Source organism: Humulus lupulus, chromosome 7, assembly GCF_963169125.1.
Source record: "Humulus lupulus chromosome 7, drHumLupu1.1, whole genome shotgun sequence".
Lineage (NCBI taxonomy): Eukaryota > Viridiplantae > Streptophyta > Magnoliopsida > Rosales > Cannabaceae > Humulus > Humulus lupulus.
Window position 1 is genome coordinate 80,955,938 of NC_084799.1, and position 12,483 is coordinate 80,968,420.

Sequence of the window (12,483 nt, forward strand, 5' to 3'; positions counted from 1 at the left end):
AAAATTATAATGAAAATTTTGAAATATTATTGGATTTATACATATTTTTAAAATTGCAAAATTATATTAATGCTATTATAATTTCGAAATTTGTAAGTATCAACTTTTCAACCACTCCACTAATTATATTAATTAATGCTATTATAATTTTGAAATTTATAAGCATTAACTTTTCAATCACCCCACTAATTATATTAATTGATGCATTTTTAATAATATAGTCAGTTTAAATATAAAAAATATTGAATAGTGCTACACACCATTCGAAAAAAAAATCAGAAGGAATAGGCTGGAGAAATGACTAGTTACGAAAATGGTTTGGAAGCTGAACAAGAAGATACAAAATCCTTATCTTCTGAACATGAAGTAGACCCTGCTGGGGGAACACGTTTGGAAGAGACAAATGATGAAGATGTACCAGAAGACAATGTTGAATGTGGCATTACTGAAGAATGGATTGAACCTGATTTTGCGCAATTGAGGAGCTTGCTTCAATTTTTGGATATTGACAAAGAACCAGAACATATTCAGTTTTCGGACTTCGAAGGGAAGGAGTTTGTAAGTATTGAACAAGCAGAATCTTTTTATTTTTTGTATGCGAAAATGATGGGGTTTAGTGTTAGAAAAAAACTGAAGAGGGAGGACAAAAAATTTATTTTACACATTAGAAGTTGGGTGTGTTCAAATGAAGGTTTTAGAGAACAAAAATATTGTAATCTTGATAATAGGTGTAAAGAAGCTCGTGCTCTAACAAGAACAAGTTGTAATGCAGAGTTTAGAATAAATTTAAATAGGGAAACTAACCACTGGATTACTAAGTGTTTTAATAACCATCGCAACCATAAGTTTGCCTTCTTTCGTGAAAAACCATTTCTTAGATCTCATAGAATATTTAGAGACGAGATGAGGGAACAAGTTATGTCAATGAAGAGAGCCGGAATTAAGACATCCCAAATTTGGAATTACATGGTAGAAGTTCATGATGGTTGGGAAAATGTGGGATGTATCAAAGATGACTTGTACAAGGGAATCTGTAAAAAATATTCAACTTGGGATGATTGTGACACGTCCACAGCAATGGGTTATCTCGAAGCAAAAAAAAGGCCGGACAACATGTTTTTTTACAAGTATGATGTAGATAAAGAAAATAGATTGAAAAATTTATTCTGGTCTGACGGGACTTCCCAGGTTGATTACCAATTATTTGGCTTTTGATTCTACTTACAAAACCAATAGGCATTTTTAATTTTTTTTTTACCTTATATCGATTTCTTAGTAAAATATCAAATATTATATTAATTTTTTGTTCAACAGGTACGGAAAGCCATTAGTAATACTACTTGGGTCTAATAATCATGACAAAACGTGTGTGTTTGGAGCTGCACTCCTTGATAATGAGACTTTGACCACATATGATTGGGTATTGGAAACATTTTTAGAGTGCATGGGTGGTAAGATGCCGTCAGCAGTTTTGACAGACGGTTGCAAAGCAATGAACAAAGCACTGGATAATATTATGCCTGGTGTTCCACATCGTATTTGCTCGTGGCACATACTAAAAAATGCAATGCACCATGTACACAATATAGCATTCCATCAAGAATTGAAGAAATTTATTTTCAGGTAATACATTAAATGGTGTTTTATCTTATTCTCTCAATTATAATATGAAAACATTTATATTTTTCTTTTTTACAAAAATATAGATATTACAAGGAGGAAGAATGGGAGTATAATTGGAAAGTGACTGTGAATAAATATAGATTGATAGGAAATGCATGGGTGGAAGCACAATATGGCACAAGAAAGCAGTGGACAGATACTTTTCTTCGTGGTATTTATTTTGGTGGAGCTACTGCTACCGGTAGATGCGAATCTATGAATGCATTCTTGAAAAGAGATTTGCAAAATAAAATACCATTGTGGATGTTTATACGACACTTTGACCATGCTTTATCTATGTTACGTTACAAGAAGATGAAAGAACACTACAAAACTAATTTGACTGAACCGGTTTTGAACCAGACAACTATGCCGTGTGTGGAGGATGAAATTTCTTCAATTTTCACAAGGGAAATTTTTACAATGATAAGAAAGGAGATACGGCGTGGCGATAATTATATTGTCCTAAAGGATGATAAGATACCAGGTTACACTCTTTGTTTGGTGAAAAAAATATATTGGTTCTGGATTAAAGCGCAAAGTGTTAATCTCCAACGATGGGGATGATGTGCGATGTGATTGCTATTCTCTTGAGACAAAAGGAATTCCATGTAGACATATTTTTATTTCATTGAAGAATTTGGAGAGAAGAAGTTTGCCAATTTGTTTGGTAAATAGACGTTGGCTAAAAGATGCTAAAGAAGTTCAACTGTTAACTCAAGGTAATGAAAGAAAGTGTCCTGATCCTGAAGTTATTGAAAATTCTAGGTACGGTGGTGTAACCACACAAACTACTATCACGTCGTACCTTGCTACAAGATCGCGAGAAGCATTTCAAAAGGCTATGAAAGTTATATCAGAGTTGAATGCAGAATTGGAAAAAATACCACCAGATGAAGAGTTAAAACATCCTCAAAGTGATGAAGGAGTATTTCCTAATAATATTTTGGACTCTCAGATTAAAAAAACAAAAGGCAGAACAACTATAGCTAGTTTGTCGAAATCATTCTCTGGAGGTACAAAGAAGAGAAAACCAAAAAAATCGCTATTACATTGCAAGTATTGTGGTGAGGTTGGACATGATTCAAGGAATTGTCCTATGCAGCCAAAGTCCACTACAAAGAAAAATGGTCATTGGAAGAATAAGAAGAAAAAAATCAATCCATGATTTGTGATGTCTTTTGTATAATTGTTTAAAAACACTTTCTGTATTGCAATCATTAATTTCGGCTACAACAATATAGGGCTAATTATTGTGTTTTTTTTCTTCAAATATTATAAATATGGTATTGAGTATTGGAAAATTTAATTCATTTGCATAATTAGGGCCTACACTAATAATTAGTTTGAATAATTAAATATTGAATACATGTTAAATATCAAATGCACCTCTTCATATTCAAAGACAATAACCAACTATCTAAACCCTAATTTCAAAAATTATAATTAGATGTGTAAAATTTATTAATATACAAACCCTAATTTCGGCTATGCCAATTGTGGTTTACAATTAATATTGAAATTTTTTAGCATTAAAAATACAAAATAATTGCACATCTTAAATATGGTATTGAGAAGTGGGAATTGTTAATGCACCTCTTCAAATTGAAAGACTCAAAAACTATATATATCCTAGCATTTAGTAAATAATTAATTATTATATAAAAATATATTTTTTATCATTAATTTTGGCTACAACAATATATGGTTAATTATTGCGTTTTTTTTCAAATATTATAAATATGGTATTGAGAATTGGAAAATTTAATTCATTTGCATAATTAGGGCCTACACTAATAGTTAGTTTGAACAATTAAATATTAAATATATGTTAAATATTAAATGCACATCTTCATATTCAAAGACAATAACCAACTATCTAAACCCTAATTTCAAAAATTATAATTAGATGTGTAAAATTTATTAATATACAAACCCTAATTTCGGCTATGCCAATTGTGGTTTACAATTAATATTGAAATTTTTTAGCATTAAAAATACAAAATAATTGCACATCTTAAATATGGTATTGAGAAGTGGGAATCGTTAATGCACCTCTTCAAATTGAAAGACTCAAAGACTATATATATCCTAGCATTTAGTAAATAATTAATTATTATATAAAAATATAATTTTTATCATTAATTTCGGCTACAACAATATAGGGTTAATTATTGTGTTTTTTTTTTCAAATATTATAAATATGGTATTGAGAATTGGAAAATTTAATTCATTTGCATAATTAGGGCCTACACTAATAATTAGTTTGAACAATTAAATATTGAATATATGTTAAATATTAAATGCACATCTTCATATTCAAAGACAATAACCAACTATCTAAACCCTAATTTCAAAAATTATAATTAGATGTATAAAATTTATTAATATAAAAACCCTAATTTCGGCTATGCCAATTGTGGTTTACAATTAATATTGAAATTTTTTAGCATTAAAAATACAAAATAATTGCACATCTTAAATATGGTATTGAGAAGTGGGAATTGTTAATGCACCTCTTCAAATTGAAAGATTCAAAGACTATATATATCATAGCATTTAGCAAATAATTAATTATTATATAAAAATATATTTTTTATCATTAATTTCGGCTACAACAATATAGGGTTAATTATTGTGTTTTTTTTCAAATATTATAAATATGGTATTGAGAATTGGAAAATTTAATTCATTTGCATAATTAGGGTCTACACTAATAGTTAGTTTGAATAATTAAATATTGAATATATGTTAAATATTAAATGCACCTCTTCATATTCAAAAACAATAACCAACTATCTAAACCCTAATTTCAAAAATTATAATTAGATGTGTAAAATTTATTAATATAAAAACCCTAGTTTCGGCTATGCCAATTGTGGTTTACAATTAATATTGAAATTTGATCATTAATTTCGGCTAAAAAAATATGTAGTTTTAATTGTTAATGCACATCTTCAAATTGAAAGATTCAAATAATTAATTATATAAAAATATATTTTTTATCATTAATTTCGGCTAAATTTGGATCTATTGTTTTAATTGTTTTTTTTTTCAAATATTATAAACATGGTATTGAGAATTGGAAAATTTAATTCATTTGCATAATTAGGGTTTAAAGTCATTTTTTTTAAAATTAATTTCGGCTACAAAAAAAATAGGGCTAATTTTTTTTTTTAAATTTCGAAATAGGAGAAGTAATTTAATCATGGTATTGAGAATACATCAAGAAAAAACTATAACATTTAAAAAAACAAAAATCTAAACCAAAATCAGCAAGATCAACATTTATTATATTAATCATAAACTAAACAAAAATCATTTAAAAAAAAATACATCAAGAAAAAACTATAACAATCATAAATAAAACTCAGAAATCTATTGGCCTTGCTTTGTAGTTTTAATTGTTTCATCATCTATTAGCATCTTCACATACTTTTCAAAGCGTTTTTTGTCACCGCCTGTTAAAACTTTAAAGATTCGTTGTTCACCAATCTTAACTTTCACCATTTCTTTATTCCAAATTTGGATCTCCAACATCAAGTTTCTAACCATAAGCTTGGTTAACTCCACTCTTTTCTCTTGTTGGGCGATGGAGAAGTTGATGAGATCACAAACGTTGCTCTGTGGGACATGATAGTCTCTTCCTTGGCCAATGTTTCTACTATTGACAATTGCTCCCTTAATAAATCAATCATAACCAGAATTGGTAATTGAAAGGCAATGAAATCTTCCATGTTCAACATCTATTCTAACTCTAACCAAATATAAAGATTTTTTTTTCTATCTGTCTTTGAAATGTAGAATATATAGGACAATACTCTAACCAAGTATTATGAAGCAATGTGCAACCTTTTCAATGTCTTTTTTTATATAGAATTTCGGTTTCTTTAGAGATTTTTTTTGGCAATATTAAAAAATAATAATTAATATGGAATATATCTTAAATATTAAATGCACCTTTTCAAATTCAACTATCTATATTCTAGCACTTAATCAAAAAAAATTCGGCCACTACATTTATTCGGAGAATAATTGTTTTGTTTTTTTTAAAATAAATAAATATAGTTTTGGGAATTGTGAAAATTTAATTAGTTTGCATAATTAGGGCCTACACTAATAATTAGTTTGAACAATTAAATGTTGAATATATATTAAATATTAAATGCACATTTTCAAAATCAAACACTCTAACCAACTATCAAAATCTTAGTATTAAATCAAAATTGATTAAATTAATATTTTTATATACCCAATTTTCGGCCACAACAAAATATTAGAGAGAATAATTATTTTTTTTCTAAATAATTAAATATAGTTTTGAGAATTTTGCAAATTCAATTAATTTGCATAATTAGGGTTTACACTAATTATTAGTTTGAACAATTAAATATTGAATATATCTTAAATATTAAATGCACCTTTACAAATTCAAACACTCTAACCAACTATCAAAATCTTAGTATTAAATCAAAATTTATTAAATTAATATTTTTTTTAAACCCATTTTTCGGCCACTACATTTATTAGGAGAATAATTGTTTTGTTTTTTTTAAAAAAAAATATATATGTTATCCCCAAAAATTGGAGATCGATGACGTGGAAATAGAGGTGACAAGTGGCAGTGCATGGTCCGTAAATGACACATTAATAGTCATTAAATATATTGGCTCCTCAGAGTTGTGATAAAGTGATCTGGCTTAGGAATGACCCAGTAGACCATTGAAGAGTTTTGACTGGCCAGTCAAGTGTCATGACCGACCAGGCATGACCTTGTCTGCCCAGTCATGACCATGTCCGACCAGTCATGATCATGTCCGACCAGTCATGACCTTGTCCGACCAGGCATGACCTTTCTGCCCAGCCAAGTGCATGTCTGCCCAGTCAAGTGCATGTCTGCCCAGCCAAGTGCATGACTGGCCAGTATAGGTGTGGCCGACCAGACTGAAGGTGATATGGATCAACTAGATAGAGCAGGACTACGTCAAGATTCCCAGAAACGGCTTCAACAAGAATCGGTCTTGGCATACGCGAGAATCTCTCATTTATCCCACAAATTTAGTCTACTGTTACATTTTGAATATTGTTGTAATTTAAATATAATGAGAATAATAAAATATCCCGATTATGGGGATATCATCTGTACGATCCTAAGCATATAAATACAAGGCTTATGGCATCATAAAGGGGACTTTTGGGCTTTTGAACTTCTGATCCGAATTTTCTAGAGAGAGAGAGTACTTGTATTTGAGAGAATTCTTGTATTCTTGTAATCTGCACTGAAGAAACTCAGTTGACTCAGGTTCATCTGATCTTGAGTGCAGATCTATAATCACAACTCTAAGTGGATTAGGCTATTACCAACATATTGGGGCTGAACCACTATAAAATCGTCTGTGTCGTTTATTTCTCTTGAAGGTTTTTATCGTTTTTGACGTCTACACATCGTTGGCCAAAAACACGGTCAACATTTTGGTGCTTTCATTTAGAGCCTGAAGAGAAAGACAGACGGTCCCTGAAGTATTATGGCGCCTAAGAACACCAATGCAGCCTCCAAGAAGACAGACTCCTCTAAAGAGCCTGCTAGATCAGAAGGTCCTAGCCCACAAGACCATAAGAATGAGCCTAGGGTCATGCTCGAGGATGTGACTCCAGAAGTCAAAGAACTCCAGGAAGCCATGAGCGCCTTCCAGGAGGAGATGACACAATTCCACGCCAGACAGGAGGCGTTCGCTGAAGAGATGGCCAGGCAGAAAGCCGCGTTAGGGCAGCAAAGGCACGATATGGAGGCCAGAAGCGAAGAGCTCAGACAACAACAGGAGGAGGTCAACCGGAGACATCGTGAAGCAGCACTTGCTCTAGAAGCAGCTACCCAATTGGCCCAAGCCAATGCTCAAGCCGCAGCACAAGCAGCCACTCAGGGAGCAAGAAATAATAATGCTGGTCGGAGGACCACTGACAGAGCCGATTCTCGAGGACCGGGCAGAAGTAGGAGTAACCCCCTGGTAGGGAAGATGATGGGGACCGATCCAGAACTGCCTCAACGCAAAGGGAGCACTCTAGAACCCCCTCCAGGAGCCACCGATCAGAAACTTCGAGGTCAGGAAGTCACCGATCGGGCAATAAGAAGACCCCACCCAGGCAGGATCAGACCAAGACTCCTCGAGAGAAGAGGACTTCACAATTCAAAGATGGGCATGGTCGTGATGAGGCTGGTAGTCATCACACCGACTAGTCAAAGGAAAAAGAGGGCAATGACCAACAAGGAAGGAAAGACCGCCCAGGACATACCGAAAGGCCTCCACTGCACCCCAACCAACAGCGTAGTAGGAGAGAGGAAGTCCCGCGTAGTAAGCCCTCTGGGAAATCGGAGAGTACGGTGTTCGATCGGGCAGGAGAGCATGCTTCTCGGAAGGATCTAAGGGATGTTATCACCAACAAGAGGAGGACTGTCCCGGTCGAAGGGCAAAATCTGGACCGCCCTGCCAGTCAAGTAGAAATACTATTTTGGGTACCTTTAACCGACTCGAGTCGGGATTTTTCCCCCGGGTTAAGAATATTATTTTAAATAATATTATATTTTGTTTGGAAGTATTCCATGAGTTATTTCTAGCCAAAATATGAATTTTGTGATTTTAAAAGTCAAGATAAGACTTTCGGTCCTGGACCGACACAAAAACCCTGATCGGGTAAAAATCTCAGAAAATAAAATGAAAAATCATGGCAATTATATTTTGGGCATAAAATACATTCATAAAAGTTAAAGTTTGGTCAAAAATAATAAACCTAAAAGAAAATGGAAATTTTAGGGCATTTTGTGTTAAATGCCTAATTTTACCGAAATGGGGAATTTTATTCCATGAATGGACCTTAGGTTAAATTTTATTATGTGATTAATTAAATTAAATGTGAGAGACATTTAATTTAATTAATTAATGTTAAGTTTGGTGATTAAAACTTAATAAAAGTGAAAAAAGTGTCAAAAGCCAATTTGGACTTTTCTTCTTATGAAACCTTTATTAACCTTTATAAAAAAAAAAATTATATATAACATAGATAAAATAAAGAGGGTGGCCGGCCATGTGGTATTTTAGAGTGGTGTGAACCCAATATTATAAAGATTAAATCCCATTTAATGAAGAAGTCAAGTGGGCAAGTGGGTAGAAAAGCACTTAAGTACTTTGTGATATTTTGAAGAGTTTTGTGAGCAATTCCCACACTAAGAACCGACCACTCTCCCTCTCTCATTCACTCATCTGATTTTTGAAGACCTTTCAAAGTGTTCTCTCAATATTCAACCTCAAGAACACCAAGGAAAACTTAGAGGCTAAGTCTTGGTCTAGGAAGTATTTTTCCCTAAGGTAAAGTTTCACTAATCTAGGCTTTTGTAAAGTTTTAAGCATAGAGTTTCAAATAGCTAATTAACTATGTTGTTGGGGGAACTTGGTTAGGGTTTTTGAAAGGTTTTGAAGGAGTCAAAGCTTATAGGAAGGTCCAAACCTTAAGCAAGAACACCAAAGAGGTAAAAAGTTTACTTTTGATGATTTTGTTGTAGGGTTTTTAGTTTTAAGCATTATTTTGTATATCTAATGCTTAAAGTTTCTTGTTGGTGATGTAATAAGGTTATGGTAGTTGTTTAATAATTTTTTTGAAGCATGTGTATTGATTTTTGAAAATGGGAACCAAAACCCCCAAGGGTTTTGTAGGATACCCTAAAACAAAACATGTTTTGAGGTGTGACTTCCAAGGGGTCAAGCAGTCACTATTTTGTAAAATTAAATTGTACTGTGATGTTTTTGAGATTGAGTACATAAAATTGAGCTTTTGAAACACAAAAAAATGTTTAGAAATGAGTAAGTTATGCTATTTCAAAGTTTAGGTAAAAAACTGTTTTTTCGTATTCTTATTTTCGGAACCAAGTTTGGACAGCCACTGTATAGGGCAAATGAACCCAGTTTTTTCTAAAATTTTGTGGACATATTGCTGGCATAACCTTTTATTCCACTGTAAAATTTGGTAAGAAAATATTGAACGTTTTGAAAGTTATTAACTTTCAAAGTTTGGAAAAAATAAGGGCTTGAAAATAAGGTCATTTTTACCTCATTGTTGGAAAATGATTTCACCAATCAAAAATGCTCATTTTGACCTAAGATTTTACAAAGACCTAAATGGCATAACAAAAATGGAATTGGGAAATTTTGGTAACAATTGGGTAAGTAAATTTCAAGTTATGAACTAACGAAGTATGTAGTTAAAAATGTGAAAAATAGGTTTTTCACACTTAGTGTAAAAAAATGAGATTTTGGAACATAAGGTAAAAAGTAAAATTTTGTTTATTTCAAGATATAAAATGGTAAGTCTTGAAATCATATTTTCACTAAAATTACCCCTTTGAGTTTAAATGAATTGTTTTTATTAAAGAGTTTTTATTCTTTTTAAAAATAAGAGATTTAATTTATTAATAGTTAATAAATTAAACGAGGGTTTAAAACCTTATATTTTGAGAAAATAATTATATGAATTATTTTTCTAGTAAGTAAAATTGATTAATTGATTTTGGAAAGTTAACTAGACAAGATGAGAAATTTATAACGGTTTTCCCAATTAAGACAAATTAGGCAATTTTCTTAAAACGGTTTTTAAATATTAAAACCTTAAGAAAAATAAAAGGAAAATTTAAAGAGTTTATTTTCTTTAAAAATAATTAAGGAATTTATTTGTATTTTCTGGATATAATGTCGGCTAAAATCTTACATATTTTAACCGACTAGTCGAAAGTGCGGGTTAATAGCGATACCTTGAAAGAATAAGATTTTTAGCAGGTTGTGGGGAAATACTATTGTGATACCTGAGCCTAGGTATTGAGACCTTAGGATAGGTCTCCCCGAGACTTAGGGTTTAGTCTTGAATATTTTGTATGACTTTCCTTAATAGGTTTAAAACCAAATAAGGATTATAAATCCTTACAAATGACTTTTATTAAAATGACCAAACTGCCCAAAATAATAATAATGAATTATGAGTGCCATAATTAATCCGAGTATACTGTATGGATAACTACAGTATTGGCTAAGCGTAACTGGACTGAACGTTGGAGGGTGAAAACCTGCTGAGCGCTAAGGACTCCAAGTAAGTCAACTTATATTGTATGGATGCAACATGAAATGATTATTGTCTTGTATGTTAGTATAGGGATACATGCATATATATAGGCTGTCATAGAAAGTTGCTTAGAGACGTTAGTCTAGTGAGTGCTGATTTAGAAAATATGAACGGTAGAAGTCCGTCATATCCTAGACGGTTGATCCCCGTCACACTGCTTGATTTTATTTATGTCCGGTTCATTACCGCGACGGGTGGCCATGAGATGAGGATAAGCTGGTTAAACCTAGGGGCGCCAAGATAAATGGGACCTAGGGGCCCTCATGCTTACTTAATCATTGGACGGTTAGAATCCGAGCAAGTGCTCTGATAAGTTATTCCCGGATAACAGCTGTGAATATTGGCCATTCAGTGAGAGTGCCTAGAGATACTAGGGGTTGCCGAGTTAGCGTGAGGTTGAACACCCTAGGGGAAACTGCTCACCAGCACCACTGATTAACATAAATGTCTCCGTAAAACCGTGTAAATTGGATTACACTCTTGGATAAGTAGCGATGCCCTAGGTAACACGATAGTTACCCTTGATGAGAATATTTATTGGCTAGATCTTAGTGTGGAGACTCGGTTCTCTTTTACAGATTAGCAATTATGTTGGAGGGCGCGTTACGTCTGAAATGTTGGAAATTGTCGAGCGTTGGTCTCGAATTATATTGTAATATAATATATCTGCTTGCTCTGGGATTTTCTGAGTGCAGGGATATAATTGTTGATAAGATATAGTTGTGATATAATATATCTGCTTGTTCTGTGATTTTTCTGAGTGCAGGATTTTTATCTAGTTATGAATTAATTTATCTTTGGTTATCAGGCATGGCCATAAGTTTGCCAGGACGCTTTAGCGTTCTTGAAATTGATTTTGTAGGGTCCGGATGGGTCCGGATCCCTATTTCTCTACCTGCTTTGTTTGGAAGTTGATCTTACTAAGCGTTTTTGCTTACCTAGTTGTTTCATGTTGTAGATAAGGGCAAGGGCAGGGCAGAGCAGTGAGCGCTGGAGTCTTCCTTGCAAATGTACATGTGGACCGACCTTTTGGGAAGCCTTTTTATTTTTGGAAATGTTGTGTAATTTTCCTAAACTAGGCTCACTCTAATCTTTATAAAACATGTTTGTAACTAAATGTTAAGTATGGCCATACGACTTTTTAAAAAGTTTTTTTTTATGGGTTTTTGAGACATTTTGTTAAATGAAAACATTTATATTTCCGCATTATCGAGTCTTGAAAATCCGGGTCGTTACAGATACTGCCCAGGAATGGTATTGGAAGTTTAAGCCAAACTCCATTACCTCTTGGGAAGCATTCAGGAAGGATTTTTGTAGACAATTCAGCACTGCCCGGACTCCACCAGTTTATGCCAACCACTTGGCAGATATCAAACAAGGAAAATATGAGTCTCTAAAGAACTATATACAGAGATTCATGAGAGAAGCCAATAGAGCAACTGTTGTAGGAGACGAGGGGAAGATGGTTGCCATATCTGCTGGGATAACTTATCGGAGCCCTTTGCGGGACAGTATACATAGAAATCCAATTTCAACACTTCAGCAATTTCTTGACCGGGCGGACAAGTATATGAAATTGGATGATGCAATAGAGAAAGAGGAGAATGGCGTAAATAATCTGAGCGGATCAAGTGACTCAGGTGGAAGGAAACGTGGAAA

General features: G+C 33.0%; 1 protein-coding gene across 1 annotated transcript; it reads left to right on the forward strand.

Annotated features, from left to right (window-relative positions):
• Window positions 1–297: 297 nt before the first annotated feature.
• Window positions 298–2,830, forward strand: LOC133791904 (protein FAR1-RELATED SEQUENCE 4-like). Its single transcript, XM_062229810.1, has 4 exons — window positions 298–593; window positions 1,315–1,623; window positions 1,707–2,166; window positions 2,300–2,830. Exons 1-4 carry the CDS (start codon window positions 298–300, stop codon window positions 2,828–2,830), a joined length of 1,596 nt encoding a protein of 531 aa, XP_062085794.1.
• Window positions 2,831–12,483: the final 9,653 nt, after the last annotated feature.